Source organism: Typopeltis vanoorti, chromosome 10 (assembly GCF_054136105.1).
Source record: "Typopeltis vanoorti isolate ZY-2024b chromosome 10, IOZ_Tvanoo_1.0, whole genome shotgun sequence".
Classification (NCBI taxonomy): Eukaryota; Metazoa; Arthropoda; class Arachnida; order Uropygi; family Thelyphonidae; genus Typopeltis; species Typopeltis vanoorti.
Window position 1 is genome coordinate 119,986,959 of NC_143558.1, and position 20,800 is coordinate 120,007,758.

The following is a 20,800-nucleotide window of genomic DNA, read 5'->3' on the forward strand; positions in this document are numbered from 1 at the left end:
CTTCTCTAGAATGGAAGCTCGTATTTCCCATTCCACTCTAAATTCCCATTCCTAAGTAAGCCCTGGTTCTCCAACAAATGCATCAAGGCTGTACAAATGAAGAGCCAAGCATACTGCAATTAGTCATTACCAACAACAACTCTAGCTTCTCTCACCACTTATACCAAAGCCCAAAACAGCTGCAAGAAAATCATCAATGCATCAAAACCAGTTTCCAAGCCAAAAGCAGGAAACTTGCATTCTGGTCTCTGGCCAAAGCAGTTGGCGACAACTTTTACCTAACTCCTCCCACTGCTACTGCATCCAGATGAGTCTATTGCATCATTACTCATAGAGAAAGTCAGTTTCCTGGCATCATACTTTTTCCTCAAATGCATGCGTAGATGGTTTTGGTAAATGTCTCCCAACCATTCCAAAGACTCAATGCCTCCCTGCCATTTCACCAGGAAGTGATAGAAAAATCCTGTTCAAATTAGATACCTAAATGTCCCCTGGCCGTGATGGCATTTATTATTATTATTACAGACACGTCCAGGGAGTCCAAAGACTAATCAAGGGAGGTCACCTACTCTACAGCTCTCTGTCTCCACCATTCAATCCATCAATGCCATCTACTGCCCACCACCACCACTAGTATTTTTCACAGACAATCACAAACATCCATGCCCATGGCAGGATTCGAACCCGCAGCCTTTTGGCTGGAGAGCAGATACGTTAACCATTCGGCCAACTAGGCCGGCCATTCCTCCAATTGTCCTGAAGATTTCCGTCCGCCCCTCCATTGATGAAACCAATTTTGATGAGATTTTACATTTAAGACATCAAGGAAATAATTGGGAAGCAATTTGGTAATTAATTATAAATTAATCGATATTATGCTCCGGAGTTGGCTCCTATACTATGTCGCTTCTTTATATTTTCTTATTTAAATGACATCTCTCCTGCACCCTGGAAATTAGTCCATTTCTAACCTATTCCCAAGAAGAGTGACAAATCTTTACTATCAAACTATCGGCCAATCTCTCTCACATCAGTCCTCTCTAAAGTAATGGAGAGAACAGTCACCAGCCAACGTCCATGCTAATAAACGACTACCAGTATGGTTTCCACTAATGTCATTCAACAGGGGATCTACTCACCCATGTCACACACCTCTGGATAAACACCATGGAAAGGTAAAGTTTGGTGAAATTCAAGGGTTTCAGCAGATATATCCAAGGCTTTTGACTGGGTCTGGCACAAGGGCCTATTAAGTAAGCTTCCATCATTCAATCTGGGTTTCCAGTTTTCTTACTGGTCGCACACCTGTGATGGTTGATGGTTCCTATCTTCTAGTGCTGGGCTTCCACAAGGTTCTCTCCTTGCACCCGTTCGGTAAAAAACAGAATGGGTTCATTAATGCTATACATTAATCATTGCTCCAGTTGACCACTAATCAATTACACAGTTTTATTGACAACAGTACCCTACATTCATCCTCACTTGACATACCTTGTATCAAACAAACCACCATAACTCGGAGCAGCATCCTCTGCAAACCTAAATTGTGATCTCCAAACTGTTCTTTGATGGGGCTCAGATAAACTTGTCAATTACAACACTACAAAACAGTTCTGCCTTATTTTCCACAAAAAGCCATATTATCCCTGACTTACTGAAATCTCTAGGCAAGAGATTTCTCTTCTTGGGATAATCTTGACCTCAAAATTGTTGGCATAAACAATTACAACCATTGCCTCCTCAGCATCCAAAAAATTAGGATTCCTCTTTTGCTCAAGGCATTACTTTACCCCTGAACACTGTTGACTCTGTACAAATCACAAATCCACCCATCCATAATAAATTTAGTTTAATCCTTTACCCAGACAAGTATTACCTGAGACAAGGAGTGATGAGAGGCTTGGTCCATCTCTGTTATGAGTTGCCTCAGTCCTGAACTACTTCAGACTTCAGGTGCAAACTTTGTTTGCCTACACTTGGGTAAAGGATTAAACTAAATTTATTATAGTCTAACCAAGTGGAAAATAAACTTCCAACATCTTTCTCTAAATCCAGAGTAAATTAATAATAAGGTGGTACACCTTTTGGCAACTCGTGTAAGTAAATATGACCTTTCCATTGCTTCTGCCTTAGTATCACCACTTCTGGGTCTGCCTCCCACTGACGAGACCTCAATAAAGGTCGAAACCGGTCTGGGTAGTGGCCCTTCCCTTAATGCATAGCATTATCCATGTCTGTAAGGTGATGTGCTTTGCATTATGGGAGATACTGAGACAAGGAGTGATGAGAGCTTGGTCCACCTTTGCTACGAGTTGCCTCAGTCCTGAACTACTTCAGACACAAACTTTGTTTGCCTACACTTGGGTAAGGGATTAAACTAAATTTATTATAGTCAAACCAAGTGGAAAATAAACTTCCAACATCCACCTATCCATTGAGTATTGCTCACTGATCTGGGGAGGTTTTCCCTAAGAGTTCCCTAAAAATACTTGATGCAGTATAGGAGAGCATCAGACTGATTGACTCATCTGTTGCCAACTCACTCCACCTCCTCTTTCAATTGTGTCTAGTATGCATCTTCTATAAATATTTCCATGGTAAATGGTCATCAGAACTGTTATCAATAATTCCTTCTCTCTCAACCAAATCCATTGAAATATGTGCAGCTACCACCCAACATCTCTTTATAGTCGAACTCCATACTCATAGAACCAATTTCTCTTCCTCTTTCATCCCTACTGCTGCTGTATATTCTGAAACAGCCTTCCCTCCCATGTATTTCCCAAGGAATACAATGCACAGGCCTTCAAATCCAATGTGAACAAGTTCCTTGTTTCCCAATTCTCTTCCCATACATGGTACTAACATATTATAGGTTGACCAATCAATCTCTAATGTATGAACCCAACACAAAAGTATGTGTAGACATACACATACCTGACATCATAACTGATTGCTTTCAAATATGCTTTGGCTGAAGCACAATATGTGAACAGCTAAAAGGACACACAAATCCAATACACATTGTCTTTTGCCAGTTTAACCAGCACCAAAGAAGTCTGAAATAAAATTAGGTTAGGACAGGTATACCACCCACCTACTTTTGTTTATGTTCTTCCTTACTGTCATTGTCTAAGAATCCCCAGGCATTACCAGGTTAACTGAATGCAGTTTTAGAAACACTTCCTTATTTCAAGCAAGTCGTCCCTTATTTATCACCTCACCCTGTATCATAATCATACCAGAAGAATGTCATTTTGATATCACATCATTTTAGCATGAGGTGCACTTGCTGTTGAACAGCTTGTTGATTGTTGCATAAGTTACTCGGTATATAGTTCAGACATTTTTAATATCTTGGTAATAAATTATTCCTTCCAAATTTCATTTTCATTTAACTCATTTCACTCTAAAAATGGGTTTGGTATTCTTTCATACGTTATTGACACATTGTGCACTTAAGGTACATTCTAGATAATCTATATGTATAAAATACAAATGTCCTGACTGACTCTTCAATGCCCTGCCAAAACCCCTGGACTTAGAAACATGAAATTCAAGGAGTATATTCCTTTCTTGATGTAAGCATCCACGAGAAGGGATTTTTAGAAATCGACCTCTAAGGGGGGGAAAAGGGGTAAAATGTGTTTTCACGGATTCTTTAATATCTCTTAGGCCCAATGAGTTATTGACTTGGTTTTTACTTACAAAAGTTACACATACAAATGCTTAAAACCATAATTCAGGATTTTGCCCTAATCAACTCCTAAAGGAACTAATCTAGATTTGGGGGTGAATTATAGAACTCTTCGTATCTCCTGTGTTTGTTGAGTTCTTTTTTGGCATATAGGCGTCTTTTTAAAATTTTTTAGAAAGTGTTTTAATGATTTTTTTTTTAAATTTCAGATCTAAAGGGGTATATTTTATTTGAAAGAGGATGTTTCTCCAGTGGTCCCCTAACAATTTTTGTAGGCTTATCTATATCTTTATAAAAATGAAAGAACGAAGCTAAATAACTTAAAAAAAACAATAAAACTGATTTCAAAAAAAAAAAAAAAAAAGAGAAGGGACAGAATACACTAAAAAGTGAAAAATAATCCTTTCTTAAATATATGAATTAAAATTTTTTGGGGTTGGTGCCAAATTTAGTGCAAAGAAATTAACTCTATACAAAGTATAGTTCACATGCTATATGTACTTATACTAACAAAAAAAAAGTGAGTATGTGTATTGGAAGTTGTATATCATTACTTCATATATTTAGTAATAAGAAATATGTTTATTCTCAATGAAAGTACACGTACCTTATTTTGTGTAGTTACACCTGTATCCACTAGGGGGCAAGTACACATTTAGCAGCGTGTTAGCTGCATAGGTGACACTCTCGCAAGAGAAGTTGTGACCTGTATTGATAAGAATGAGTGGCTGAGGGGCTAAATCCATGCATGCATATGAGTATTCTGTGAATAATTATTTGTTCCTAGGACTACTTCATGCTTTAGTTATTTTTCCATGCTTCTGAATCAGTTCTTTTCAGAACTTTTAGTAATATTCGACAACAATTAAATAGGTTATCATGTAATTGAAAATATATATAATTAGTTTGCGTTCAATTTGGTGCCAACTCCAAAAAAAGTTTAAATTCATATATTTAAGAGGATTATTTTTCACTTTTTATTGCATTTGGCCCCTTCTCTCTTTTTTTCTTTTTTAAGTCGGTATGGCAATTGAGTTTTTAAATGCTATGGGGAGATGGTGCCTCATACCATTGTCACTATCACAGAAGAGGGAGTCTGCCTCTTCTGGTCCCTCTCCTATCTCATGTATGACACTCAGCTAATGGCTTAGAGATGCACGTGAGGACGTGGTGGACAACTGGGAGGAGTTCACCATCATGTTCCATGACAGCGAGGGGGGGGGGGGGGGACAACTATACCAGTTTCACTGAGTACCTCGCTCACATGTCCTGACCCTTTACTTATGGTGGTTTATGTGAGCTGGTGACTGCTAGGCAATTGTTTGAGTTTGTCTTCGAGGTTTACTGCAATGGTGAGCTCTATGAGAGTCTCAGTGCTGAAGTCACCCTGTGAGGAGACTACACTTTATGCAAGACCTTTCTAGGGTCCATTTTGATGCGTACTTGTCACATGAATCTGAGGTAGTGTCCACCACACCACTCCTTCCTGAGCCCAACTCTTCCTCACACCTCTCACTGCCATCACCTCTTCCTGTCCCCAAGAAGGCTCCTTGCAAACATCATGCCAGATACACTGATGCTAAAAGGAGGAAGCAACTTAAAGATGCAGCAAGAAAATATACGCAGAGTAATCCTGCAGTGCACTGTGCTGCGGTGGCCAAGTATGAACAAAATCACCCCGAGGTGCACAGGGTGGCAGAGTATCGATATGAGCAGAGCAATCCTGGAAGATAAGTAGAAAGGCTAGCACTTCAAGGAAGGTCAAGGCTCACTCAGGCATGGCTTATGAGGCAGGCAGCATTGTAGCTATGGGTGCCATGAGCTACAAGTGCAGTACTGCAATGCGCTCAAGTGGAAGGAGGCCCCCCCCCTCCCCCCAGCATGTGCTGCATTGCTGGTGTAGCTCCTGCCCTTTCATCCTCTGCCCAAGCCTCTCTACAGCCTGTAATGGACAGCTACCCTGATCATGTTCACTTTGTGGACTGTGTTCGGAAGTGCAATGACTGCTTCAACATGACATTCATTTGGGGCCAAGCAGGGTCTACGAGACGGCTTCATACCAACCTTCAAAGTTCAGGGGCAGGTGTATCACTTGGTAGGAAGTCTGCTGTCAGTATCTCAACAGGAAGCCCAATTCCTGCAAATGTATTTCATGGGTGAGGACGAAAGGGAAAGTTGCTGCACTTCAAGTGCAGCAACTTTCCTGATGTTAAACAGGGATTGGTCAAACAACTGCAGAGGATGCTACACGTCATCAACAGCTACCTACATAAAGGACCTGAAGACCGCCATGGACAAGGTACCTCCAAACTGCAAAAAGTTCAAAGTCGTCATCCATGCAGATAGAAATCCTGCTGGTGCTCATGGAGGGAGCTTCAATGCATCAACAGCAAATGAGATAGCTCTTGTGATTGTTGGTCAGCAATTTGAGCAGCGAGACTATGCTGCAGAGACATGACAATGCGCTGCGGCACATCAGCGAGATCAACCAGTCATATGATACTGTGCAGTACCTGCTCCTGTTCTGCCATGGCGAGGATGGTTACTGACTGTCTTCTTGAAGGACAGCTTGCCATGACTCGGCTTGACCCTGAGACCAAGTTGTCCTTCAAGAAGACAGTCTGCGCAGCGAGCTTCTACTCTTACCGCATCATGGTCAGGCAAGGGGAGGTCAACCACATGATGTACTTCCTCTCCCTCTTCAGTCAGTTTTTGGTTGACATCTATTCCTAAATAGAGACTGAGAGTTGATCTACCTTAGGGACAACCAGGTGCAGCTGAGGGCAGAGAGCTACATTCACCTGAGAGATGCTGCTCAGCTGTGTCAAATAATGGTGCTCCCCCCCTCCTTCACTGGGGGACGTTACTACATGCATGAGCAGACTCAAGACTCCATGACATACGTCTGTCACTGTGGTTGTCCTTATCTGTTCATCAATTTCACCTGTAACCCCAGGTGGAAGGATATCATAGATGCACTGCTGTCTGGGCCAAAGTCCCATGATCATCACAGCATTGTAGCTAGGGTGTTCCATCTCAAGGTGAAGAAGATGATGGCTCTCTTTGACAAGGGGGAGTGTGGTGCTTCATGTACTCTGTGGAGTGGCGAAAGCAGTTTTTGCCTCACATCCACATCTTGCTATGGCTAGAGCAGCTCGTCTTCCCTGACATGATCCACAAAGTCATCTGTGTTATATACCAGATCCTGAGTAAGACCTTCTCCTCCACAATATTGTCAAGGCCAAGATTCATGTGCCCTGCATGAAAGGAGGCAGCTGCAGCAAGAGCTATCCCTGGCTAATTGTCAAGTACACTCGGACTGGAGACGATGGATACCTGCAGTATCGGAGGAGGTCTCCAGCTGACTGTGGCTTCACCGTAGAAATCAATGGGATAGACGTGGACATCCACTGGTTGGTACCCTACAACACTGTCCTGTCACGTATTTTCAGGGCTCACATCAATGTGGAATTATGCAACTCTGTCAGGTCCATGAATTACATTTGCAAGTACTTGCACAAGGGCAGTGAACAGGCAGTTTTTGCCCTTTAGAATGAGAGAGATGAGGTGTAAGAGAGTGGGTAGTACATCAGCAGCTTGCAGGCAGTTTGCAGGATCTTAGTGTTCCCCATTCATGACAGGTATCCCACTGTCTTCCATCTCGCTGTTCACCTCATGAATGGCCAGCGTTTGTACTTCACTTCCAACAACTTGGCTGAGAAGCTTAACAACCCTCCTCAGGCAGCACTCTTGGCTTTCTTTGAGCTATGTAAAACTGACCAATTTGCAAAATCCTCCTGTTCTCTGAGGTCCCTTATTACTTTGAGTGGAAGAATAAGTTCAAGAGAAGGAAGTGGGGGGAAGGATGTTGATGGCTGGCCAGGAGTGAAGAATGACCACATGCTGGGAAGGGTGTACACCATCCACACAAGCAGAACCGAGTGTTATCTCCACGTTCTGCTACATGAGGGTCGAGGCCCAACGTCCTTTCAGAGCTGAAGACTGAATGGTATCCTCCATCCCACATTCCAGTCTACATGCAATGCATTATATTTGCTGGAGGATGACAAGCACTGAGACTCTACTTTGGAGGAAACTGCCCTGTGTGATTTTCCTTTCATGCTGTGGGAGCTCTTCAGAGTGATGTTGGTGTTCTGTCAACTCTGATCCTCTGCGTCTTTGGGAGAAGTACAAAGACAGTCTCTCAGAGGACATCACGTGATAGAGAGGGAGTTGCAAGGCAGTGCGCAGCAGGTGATGGACGAGGTATACAACATATGCCTGGTGCTGATTGAGAATGCAGTGTTGGCTTTGGGAGATTAGGGCTTGCAACATGGCCTGCCTCAGCCAACAAGGTCTGGAGGAGTCTTGGGGAACAGGGACTACATGAGGGATACCAGCTACGACATGGAACACCTTGGCACAAGTGGTGTTGAATAACGAGGGTTCACTGATGGATGATCAGCTTGCTGTCTATTAGCAAGTCCTTAGTAGCATTGAGTCAGGTGCTGGGCAGGTCTTTTTCCTGGATGCTCTTGGTGGTACTGGGAAGATCTTCCTCATCAACTTGCTCCTGGAGAAAGTAAGGAGCGATTGTACCATCACCTTGCTGTCGCATCCTCCGGCATCGCTGCTACGCTGTTGGAGGGGAGGCAAGGAGAGCACCACGGCACACAAGAGGAGGGGATTTGATGCAATGAGCATAACCCTCAAAGACATCAGGGGCAACGATGGAGTGATGGGGGAGTCAGCATGCTGCTAGCTGGAGACTTCCGGTAGACTGCCAGTAGTGCCAAGGAGAACTACAGCTGACGAGTTGAAGGCACGCGTCAAGGCATATCTCTATGGCAGCTCATCTGGAAACTCTCTCAGGAAGAACTTGAGGGTCCACTTGAGAGGCAGTGTCTCCGTTGGGCAATTCTCCAAACTCATACTCAAAATAAGGTACAGAGAGTATCCCGAGTCCGAGGGAAAGGTGACCATTCCTCTGCAGGCCTGGGCTCAGTAGTGATGACCCTAGCAGACCTTACAGCCAAGATATACCCTGATAGTTCCGATATGAAGGAGAAGTCCATGGACTCGCTGTGCGAGCTTGCCATTCTACACCCCCCTCCCCAAGAACGACAAGGCTTTCGTCTTTAATGACTCTACTTTATTCAAAGGGACAGAAATGGAGTAGAGGTCTGTGGACTCAGTGGTGCATACGGATGATGTGGTCCACTACCCGTGGAGTACCTCAACACCCTCAACCCTTCTGGCTTCCCAGCCTACAAGCTTCTCCTCAAAGTGGGGTCCTCCAGTGATGTTGCTGTGGAACCTCAACCAGCCCAAACTCTGCAATGGTACCATGCTGCAAGTGAAGGCCCTCCACAGGAACGTCATCGGGGGGAGTAGGTGTTCATGCGACACATATACTTTAGAGTTCAAGCGGCTGCAGTGTCCCCTCAAGTTTGCTTTGCTGTGACCATCAACAAGTCCCAGGGGCAGTCTCTGAAGGTGGCAGGAATTGATTTGAGAGAGGATTGCTTCTCACTTGGGCAGTTTTACGTAGCCTGCTTCAGAGTGAGCTCACCCAGCAGTCAGTGATCCTAGCACCTGAGGGGAGAACCACCAATGTGGTGTACAAAGAGGTTTTTAAGTAGAGAAAAAAAGGTCGTAGGTATGTTTTGCATTCTTTTTTTTACTACAATCTTCTCTTTTTTATTTCTTCATCAAATGTTGAAGATGAAGGGAAATTTCAAATTTCATTTCATTGTTTTTCTGCATCAACACACCTCACTTTATTCAAACTATATATACTTTTCTTTATTAGTTTTCATTTACTTTTGCAAACACTTTTGAGAAGCATGTGTACTATGCTGTAATATCACAAAATCCATTCAATAAACAAAAATAACGATTTAGAAAACAAAATGTTATATACCCAGAAGCGTTATAATTTGATTGTTTTTAAATAACAAACATCTATAAATTTCAAATTCTATGTAAAAATGTCATGTCTAAAAATATAATGTGAGGTATCAAATTAAAGGGTAGTGTTGGTCATGTCATTCGATGGAACTATGACTGTTAATAATTACAGGGCATTGCCTGACATGGGGTAGTTGTGCTAAATTTAAATTGTTCATTGCAATCAAAGGAAAGTTTATTGGCGTCAAAATGGATTTATAGTAGTTAAATACTGTAGCGAAGCTTGGGTATCAAGCTAGTATTAATATATAATTCAAGCTAACAAGTAATTAACTATCAGTCTGTTTGACTTGATCGTCTGTAGTTAAGAGAATATTTTCTGCCTATTTGCAGATATGAAGAACGTATTGATAGAGTTGAAACCCGTATTACTGCTCGTCTTCGTGATCAGTTAGGTACAGCGAAGAATGCTAATGAAATGTTTAGAATATTTTCAAGATTTAATGCTCTTTTTGTGAGACCACACATTAGAGGTGCAATTAGAGAGTATCAAACACAACTTATTCAGAGAGTGAAAGATGACATAGAAGCTCTTCATGAGAAGTTTAAGGTTCAATATCCTCAGAGCCAGGCATGCCGGATGAGTAGAGTTAGAGACCTTCCTCCAGTTTCAGGATCCATAATATGGGCAAAACAGGTTAGTGTATGCTGTTCTTTACATTGATAATATATTATAAAATTAGAAATAAATAAATAAAACTAAGAATGAAAAATTTTTTTTTTAACTATAAGGAAGTGTTTTTCTTGTGAATTTCTGAGTATTTTTTTAAAAAAATGCTCTTAATTAATGAACCAATGAATATTTTTATGCATTGTATATAATGTTTATAGTAGATATCTGGATACTGTAAACTTGGTGCTCTTTTATTTTTGATTGGTGTGGACTATAGTAATGTTTTAGTCTTCATGTTCGTAATATAAGTAACCAAAAATTTCCATCTGAAAATTAATGATCACGTTCAGTGTAACTAACAATTCAGCAAGTCAGAATAACAGTAGATTTCATAAGAGAAATGAGCTACATGCTAGAGTGGTCATAGTATAATAGATATGAAATTGATACATACAGAAGCAAAAGTACCTCATTTTGGTGGTGTAGTCATTACAATTGGAGCCATGTAGAAATGTGTCAGCACCTATTAAGTGCTCAGATTTGAAATGGCATCTATGTAAAATGTGAATCTTTCATGAGAAGGTTCTGTGGTCTCAGTGACTTCATGCTGAGCTAGACTTGTGGTTTTTTATTATTTCTTTTCTTTTTTTTTTTTTTTTTTAAATAGAGGATGAGGGACATAATCCTACATTTAGCAGGATGTCCTGTTTGTCCAAAATGAGAGAAGACATCATAAGGACCTAGTTGTTTTACACCTGGGGAGAGAGAGGAACAGATTGCTTATCCTTGGTGGAAACAGGTAACGTAGAGTGTTTATTAAAAAGAGCATGTCATCTGCTTAAACCTTTCTCACATTAAACTAGAGCAATCATGCAGTAGGATGACCTGATCTAGCAATGCTGCAGGAACTCAGAGATCTAGCTCATACAAGGCTCATATAAGAATCCAACACTATGCATAATTTCCAATCCCTCCTCTTGTTAGAATCTCTGAACCAATTACAAGGATCCTGACAAAATATAACTTGATAACAACTTTTTTCCTGTCACTTGCTGCATAATCATCCAAGGATAAGCAGTCTTCTCTCCCTTGAAGGTATTCTCATAGTTCTTTGAGTTTCTTCTCATTTTGGACAAAGAGGGGTGTACTGTTGAGACTGGAGAAACACATCAGTCATTAATTTTTTTAAAAGTAAGTCTGGTCTTGCTCAGCATGGATTTGACACTGACTACAGAATCTTCTGGTTTGAGGACTTGTCTTTTACATACATGCAATTTCAAATTAGACCACTTATTTAGTATGCTGAAGCATTCCTACATTGGGATTCCTACACTTAAGCAAAGAAAATTTTTTATTGATATAGATCCGAACTGAAAGATGGTATCAAATTTCAAGTTGCTTAGGCTTCCCACAAACTTTTTTTTCAGATTGCTTTCAGAGTTCATAGAAAAAATAAATAGCTAATCTTTTGGGGTGGCATTTTTTAAAAAAATTTTAAAAAATGTAATGACTGTAATGACTGTCTACTTACCATTTAAATTTGGGGAAGTCAGCCTTATTACTGTGAATAATTTTTTCTAATATATCAACTTCATATCTACTGTACCATAACTGCTTTAGGCTCTAGCAGCTGCTTGTCTCTTCTCACTTAGAAAATGCATTGTTGTCCTACCCTTTATTTAAATTGTTAATTCTACTGAAGGTGATTCTTAAGTTTCAGATCATAGATATGATTTTTTAGATTAGTAATCAAGTTTCTTGTGTTAACATGATCAGTCTATATCTATGCCATAAGTACTACTTAAAACTTATTCAGATAATGTGTTTTGTACTTTTTTGAAGACTTATTGCTTCATTTGGCTGTTTCTGTGATGCATATTTTGCATCTCTTCCGATTTCACTGGATCTCAAGGTTTTTAACTCATCCTGACTTCATGAGTAGTCTTTCATTCCTGAAGAGATTAAGTTTTAAAAGAGGTATACCGTGAGTAGACATATCGATACAAAATAAATAACAAAAAAAAAAAAAAATTATACTATTAAATAATCTTTCTACGTGAGTTTTTTCCGTTATTTATTTTGTATCGATTCCTGAAGAGAGGAAGTGGTTTTATTTCATCCTACTGCCATTGAGCATTTTTATTATCTATGTATACAACAGATTCCTTCCTTTCAAGTTTAAAATTTTTATTTTAGAAATTCTTGTTCACAGTTAAGATTCATAAAACTCAACGTAAAAAAAAAAACTTCAGTCATGGAAGGAAAAAAAACCATCTGTGATTGTTCCTATTTTTTGCTGGAAAATTATATTAGCCAACTTGTTTAGCTCAAGAGCTATGGAAAAAACTGTATGCATGATTTTGTTCAACATTTAATAGTACAGGAATGCATAATTCATTAGCTGTGTCTCCTTATTATGAAAATGACCTCATTATAAACCAATGAAAATTAACATTTCGCATAGGTGTACAAAAAGTGCTACAGCAAAATTATTTGGTTATTTATATTTTTGTTGGTAAATATGATGATCACCATCCTGCTTATATCTCATTCTGATTGTTGCTGTTCCTGCAGTTCACCATGATGTATTTGACAAAATTGATGGTTTTTATAGCTATCTTTGCCTCTGAGAATTGGAATCATTTGCATTTATTTTGAAAAGATATAATTATTGGATATGCTCTATTTACCTTGTTTGTCCGCCTAACGTATGGCTGTAATTAGACTGCAGCCATTTCTCTTGGCTTTCTTATATTGATCATAGGCCGAGTGGTTTCCCACTATTGCATTTGCAAAGAAAATTTTTTGTTGATATAGATCCGAACTGAAAGATGGTATCAAATTTCAAGTTGCTTAGGCTTCCCACAAACTTTTTTTCAGATTGCTTTCAGAGTTCATAGAAAAAATAAATAGCTAATCTTTTGGGGTGGCATTTTTTAAAAAAATTTTCCCCAGTTGGTTGTGAACTTATGACACTTCAGTACTATTGAAGGCTAAGCTTTTTTCTGTTTTCATTAGTTTTGTATATTTTTGAGCTAGTACAGAAACTCGGCGCTAGAGGACAAACACAGAATAATTTTTAGCCAGTTCAGGCTTCCTAATAAATAGGGTGGTGACGACACATTGGGTGACGAAATTCATCTCCCACCTAAAGACAAACATCCATGCCCATATTTGAAACTTGAAACCTGTTTAGAGAGCACATACTCAAACACTTGACCTACCAGGCTAGCAGTTGAATTGAATTAATGGTTAGTAAGAAATCTGTAAATATAAAGAAAATAAAGATAATTTTATTTAATAAATAATTCAGTTTACAAAAAATTAAGTAATTTCTGAGTCATAATTTTTAATCTCATTAAGATAATTTTGAGGGGAAAAATTTCTGTAAATGCGTATGTGGTAATAATATCTCGCACACTAGGTGATGAATTTCATCGCCTAGTGTGTGAGACCACTGCTCTGCTTGCTTCGAGGCCTGAAGCAGGTGGCTTGAAAGTTCCATATTTGGTTTCTAAAGCAGACTTTCTGGACTATGTGAAAAATAAATAAAAATGCAAAATAACAAAGTAAAAGTAATAAAAAAAAAGAAAAATCCTTATCTCATCGATGGTACAAATGTAGTACAGGTTTACAAAAACTCTATGTGGGTGGGAGTAACATAAAATAAATTATATTTTTGTTAGTTAGGTATTCTAGTCTTGTTGAAACACTATTGTTTTGTTCAGAGACAAATATTTATTTTTGGAAGTGCATTCACATCTCCAATTTAGGAAATTTGAGTTGTTTTAAGAATCTGTTAAACTTTCGTTTTAGAAAAGGGTTGGTTTACAAATAAAGTGTGGATTATTACACAGGATTCAATAGTTGTTCCAATATGAAAACTTGTGCCAACTAAATTTGCTCACACACAACTGGAAGATACTTCTGAGTTTATAGAAAGAACATAAAGAGTAATAAAATAGATAAAACAGAGCAATAAAAATAGATAAAGCAGTTTTTGAAATGCTGAAACAATACTCTGAAATTTACAGGAATAAATTCATCCTAACAAGAATGCATCATCAAATTCCTGCCGTGTACCCTCAAGTGGTGTACAGGATATGATAGTACTACATGAAAAATTTACATCATTACTAACTTCCTGTCTACAATTTTCTTCCAAATCAGTCTGTTACTTGTCAAGACTCCAACATTATCAGATCTTACATTTCTATTATCTAAGGCACTTTTTACTGTATGGTCTTCCTCTGGGTTGTTTTCCTGCAACCCGACAGAGCACCTGTTTTGTTAATCTTTCCTCACCCATTCTGTTTAAATGACCATACACCTGAGATTAGCTCTGCTAATGCATTCCTGGATGCTGATATTATCATATCAGCATCCAAGAATGCTGATTTTTAATATTATATTGTCATTGATGCCATCTGTTTATGCTCCTAATCTTTCTCAGGACTCTCATATCTGCAGTCTCTAGTCTTTGGTCAAGGGTTTTACTTCTGACCCAGCTCTCAGATCCATAAGTTAAAACTAGTTTAAACACTTATTCCATATGAATTTATTCAGTTGACTTCCTACCATACCAGCTTTGTTGATTCTGTTGTCTATTTCCATATTTAATTTACCGTCTTCACTAAAAATCGTGCCTAAGTAGCTGAAATGTTTTACTTATTCTATAGGTTCTCCATTCACAATGCACTTGATATTTTCATTGTCTTTTTAATGCTGACCTTCATACCATATCTATTACAACAGTTATTCAATTTAGTCAGGGAATCTTGTAGACTTGTACAGGATTTATTTAGAAGTATAACATCATCCGCATAAAGCAAAGATCCGAGACTAACATCTCCAATTTTGATATCAGGTTTAATACAACTTTCCTTCATAATGTGATCCATATGGATAATGAATAACAGAAGGGATAATGTACATCCTTGTCTGACACCAGATTTAACATTAAACCACCTTCCTGTATGTCCTTCAATTCTAACTGCTGACTTGCAACTCAAATAAAGACTAAGTATTGCCTGATATAATGCCCCATTGACACCATATAACTGTAGCGTATTGAATAGCTTCTCTCTTCGCACCTTGTGATATGCCTTTTCCAGATCTACAAAACTTAAATACAGATCTTTGTTATATTCCCATGATTTCTCAACTATTTGTCGTAAAGTGAAGATCTGATCCTGACAGGCTCTATTTGGTCTCAATCCAGCTTGTTCTTCACCAAGCTTTTCTTCCACAATTCTTATCAATCATTTCTCAAGTATACTTGCATAAATCTTACCAGGAACACTCAGTAGGGGATATGCCTCTGTAATTCTCACATTCAGTTTTATTTCCCTTTTTATATATGGGTACTATGAGAGCTGTACTCCAATCATCAGGAATTTGTTGACACGAAGGCTCTGTCCAGCCCTTATGAACTATGCAGTGCAGCCACTGTAGGACTTTTATACCTCCATACTTCAGTATTTCTGGTATAACATCATCTATTCCTGCTACATTTCCACATTTCAAACCTTTGATGGCTTTTTCTACTTCAAGTATAGATAAGTATTCTGGACTGTATGCCTACCGAGTGTTTTTTTTTTACCACTTTGCTATCTTTACTTGTTTCATTTAGCAATTTTTTGAAGTAATTACTCCATACTTCAAGGATATCTTTTTCTCCTGTTTTCATGTCACCTTTATCATCTCTAATTCCTTTTACAGCAATCTTTCCTTCATTTCTAAGCTTCTTCAATAACCTCCAGAATATCTTGTGCCACCTTCTTGATATTTATTTTCTATGTTCTTACCAATGTCTTCCCATGACTTTTGTTTAGCTAGTTTTACACAGTGTTTAGCTTTCTTACATTTGTCTCTGTATTCTTAAAGAGCACAAGTTGTCTTATTTTCAATGGAACTTTTGATATGCTTTCTTCTTTTCCTTCACTAACTCTTTAACTTCCTGTGTCCACCATGGAGTTCTGATTTTTCTATCCTTGCAGACAACCTCACCACATGCCTCTGGCTGAATCAGTCAGGGTTTCTTCAATGCTTGCCACTGAATCTCCAAGGTTCTCAAGCTCTATCATTTTTTTTTTCAATAAAATTTGTGTATTTTAGTCTACAGTTAACATCTGAGAGCTGCTCAACTTTTATTCGCTTTAAAACTTTCTTACATGTTTTTCTTTGCAAAATGAAATTCAATTTTATCCTGCTCCAGACTAAATAGTGATCACTTCCAATTTCAAATCCTCTGTGCACTCTGGTGTCCTGCACCAGGGAGAAAACATCACTATCAACAATAACATAATCAGTGAGAATTTTCTTATTCCTTGCCTCTTCTCTCCATGTGAATTTATGCAAATTTTTATGTTGGAATATGGTGTTAGTAATAACCAGTCCATGTCATGAGCAGAAATCCAACAGGTATTTGATATTATTAATAACTTTGCTCTTTTCTCCAAATTTTCTCAAAATATTTTTGTATGTCTGACAATCATTTCCTACTCTGCTATTTAGATCCAAAACAAGGACCAACTTTTCCTTTTTCATTGTGTCAGTTGCTTTGTCTAAAGCCTCAAAAAAGTCCTCCACTTCTACCTTAGTAGACCCTTCTGTGGGACCGTAGTTACAAATAAGTCTCATTGTCCAGTTCCCCATTCTCATATTTGCCCTCATCAATCTACTCAAGACTGCCTGTTGTTCAAGAAGATTAGCCTCGTATTTTGTGTTGAATACTATGGCTACTCCTTCTTTTCTTTGATTGTTATTGACTGAATATAACATTTTGTATTTATTGCTCATAAAGGTCTCACCAGTTTTTGTCTTTTGTTTCAGTCACCCCTATTATGTCGATCTGGTACTTATCTAATTTCTCAGCTTGCTCCATTTCTTTGCCATTCTTTCTTCTTATGTTGATAATAGCGATCTTTAACTCTGGTGATGTTGAATTGGGGTGTGTTTTTCAGATTTGTTCTAGTAGCTGACTTTTCGCTGTTCACCCTGGTTCCCTGGCGAAAACAACGCGGACGTTGTTTAACCAGGCGATGCCCCAGCCTGCATGAAATTCTGTCATGTTGTACCATTTTGTATTTTGGTTTAAGCCAATAATAATACAATTTGGTCAGCTAAATCCCAAATTGCCAACCCATCCTCGTTCGTTCAGTATCCAAATAGATACCCAACAGGGTGCACCACCAGAAGGTGAGTATTGGACATTAGGTCAGGAGCCCTGGTCGGTTCTCCACATTCCTTAAGCACCCCCAACAAGAATGCACAGTTGCTTATCCTACATCAGCTGTCACTCAGTAAAGATTGAAGATAATTGTTGAAGAAATTGAAATCTAACAAGATTTTAGATATAATGAGAGATTTATGGATGTACCACCATCCTCTCCTATCCGTGGGTTCACTATCCTCGGTCAACCCCGATATGGAAATATTAAATAGAAAATTCCAGAAATAAATAATTTATAATTTCAACAGCCAAGTGGATTTTAGATCCAACATTATTTGAAAACTGAATGTTTGCAGAAACTATTTATCTATATATGAAGAAACCTGAGCATCCCTGATTTGCCTTAGCTTCACTATTTAGTAGCTAATTGAACTTGGGGATGGCAAGCATTGTATTCTTGTAAGCTCTCAGGTCAACTCCCATGACCTTTATAATTTCTACAAACATTAGACTTTGAAATAATGTTGGATTTAATATATTTTGCCTATGTTATTTTAATCCTCAAAATGAAGTCTTATGGCCATTTCTTTTAGTAATAAACAATTTATAAGTTTTGAATTGTGCATCGTTCTGAGTAGTTCTCGGTCATCAGATCAACTGCTGCGGTATCACAGTGGTTGTGTTCAAGTAACTCTAATTTTACTTAATACCCCAAAGTGCAAGAGTAGTGATGCTGGAATATTCATATATGCCAAAGAAAAGCCATAAAGTCCTTCCTTTTCAGTGAAATAGGTGAAAGGTTTTAATTTCATGAAAATGATGAATGAGTAATAATAATAAACATATGCTGAGGTTGTTAATATTCCATTCACATTCAGATAACTTTTATTACAGTATGTTGTTATAATTGTTGTATTTTATTATTAGTTATTGTTGCTAATCTCTTATTGTGTCTGATTTATAAATTAAATTTTATCATAGGTATGTATGTATAGGAAAAATCATAGTATATAGAGGGTTCAGTACTATTTGCAGTTTCAGGTTTGCTTGAGGAGTCTTGGAACGTACCCTTTCAGATAAGGGGGGGACTACTGTATTTGAAAACAAGTCCTTGGTTTTTAAGAGATCTGGGGGATGACTATTGCAGATTCTTTAAAAGTCTAAAAGCAAGTTCATTTTGAATTCAAGTTCCTAGTTTACCAGAGAGAAAGGAGAAACTTAAGTTTTCAGCAGTTTTTAATTTTATCCTTCTAGTGAAATATGCTTTAACTTAAAATTTAAAAAATAAAACTGTTCAGTTATTGGTTTCATTGGTATTCAGATTGATTCAAATCTTACTGTAAATTCCATTATTCTTTTTTATATACAGATTGATAGACAACTTTCAGTATACATGAAGAGGGTAGAGGATGTACTTGGTAAAGGATGGGAAAACCACGTGGAAGGACAAAAGTTAAAAGGAGATGCTGATAGTTTCAGGTTGAAACTTAATACACAAGGTATATTTGATGATTGGGCCAGAATGGTGAGTATCATAGTAGAATTTTTGATTTGTTAATTTCCAGTTAATTTACTTTTTTTCAAGCATCATGATTGCTTATACTTACCATTTATTAACACACAGCATTTCAAGGTTTTCAAGTATGCTATCCTTTAAGAACAGGGAGGGGAAAGTTTCTTTGATAGAAATTGATTCTGTTAGCTAATTGGGATATATTTCCAATGTAGTGGTAAATAATACACAATATTTCTTATTGATCTATTACAATACTTACTGGCTGGAAAATGCTTTAGCTTCAGAAGTGAATTATGAAATGGCACTGGCATTTCATAATTCACTCTACACTGAGTCTCCAGTTTATTAGAGCTACTTATTAGCATGATGAATGTTACAATCCTTCAGAATTTCTTTAATATGCTAGACCATTAACTCCATGATATGCTGGAAACATTCCAGCATATCTACATGATATGCTGGAATGAATTTCTTCAGGTTCACAAGACTTTCTTGCTCTGGGTCCCTGTGAACAGCTTGTTTTATTGCATCCCATCTAAGCTCGCTGAGATTTGAGATGCAGTGATTAAGGAAGCCAGTCCATTAAGAAAGACACTTAGGTTCCTGTAACCATTTCTGGTTACAGGAACCTAACATGTCACATTATCCTTTTAGCGTCTGATTACAGTTTAAATGATTAATGTGAATGAGTGTTGACTGTTTCATTGCTTGGCAACACCATTCTAATAGAATTTACTGTTCATCTCTTGCTCTGCTGGTATCAGAGGATTTAAGGAGTGTCAGGAAAGCAGACTAAGGAGTAGTTCCTTACTATGAGTCTTGCTTTGTTGTTACCAAGTGTGATGTGTCCATCCCTTTGTGTTTATTTTTGAACATCTTCATCCTTCAGTCTGTATGAAATAATAGGAACTGGGATTGATCACTTAATGCAGTCCTTCTTTCATTTCTTGTGTCCAGTGTTTGATGTTCTTTCATCAAACTTAGCTATAGCTTCTTGTTTCAGTGGTACAGGCATGGTACTTTAACTTTATCTGCTGTTATATCCCATGTGGAAGAGTGATGCAGGATGCTTCCATGTTTCTTTTTTACATTTCAACCATGAATTGTAAAAAAAGATGCCTTTATCTAATTTGGTGCCATTCTGCTCTTTCCATTCTGATGGTGACATGTTTTCTGTTTATTCTCTCTCAGTATACCCAAAACACTGTTGCAGTCTCAGCAAGGCAGCAGTTGCCATGCACTTTCTGACCTTTCACACCCATTGTCTTACAATGTTCTACTTGAGTGTAGGTAATACACTGTCTCCCAGAAGTAATCTTCCTGTTTATAATGCCTTGTCACATGTTTTTAGTTGCCTGTACTGATTCCATTGTTCATAGAAATGCCTTATGATATTGACTGAGTATAGTGTTTAAATTATTAGAATTATTCTAACAGACTGCAAAAGAATAGTTCAAGAGGTAGGAACAATTGGCCAAAAGTATTTTGACATCCATTCAGACCACTGACCACTGTGAGCAATCCTACAAATTGAGCAAAAGATGGAAGAAAAAATACAGGCATTCTCAAACCATGCAACACAACCAAAATGTTTAGATCATGATTTGTTTAAGCAGTCTGTTGATCAAATAAAATGGAATATTACCAAATATGACTGACAAGAATTATGACACTCCTGGGAAATCGAAGTGCATGGAAAATTCTAAAGTCTATCAAGAACACACCAAAAAAGAAAGACTTTCTATACAAATTTTGAATTTACTAAAAGATAGAAGAGAACTGAAAGATATACCAAACTCACAACTTGAATATAAAATTATTTGCAAAGTA

General features: G+C 38.1%; 1 protein-coding gene across 1 annotated transcript in view; it reads left to right on the forward strand.

The window, feature by feature from the left end:
• Dhc64C (dynein heavy chain, cytoplasmic) overlaps positions 1-20,800 on the forward strand; it is a 1,087,706-nt gene that overhangs the window by 129,183 nt on the left and 937,723 nt on the right. The window contains exons 11-12 of the mRNA XM_090398628.1: positions 10,001-10,304; positions 18,824-18,979. Of these exons, the coding sequence (XP_090254754.1) occupies positions 10,001-10,304; positions 18,824-18,979 (460 nt within the window). The remainder of the gene's footprint in view (positions 1-10,000; positions 10,305-18,823; positions 18,980-20,800) is intronic.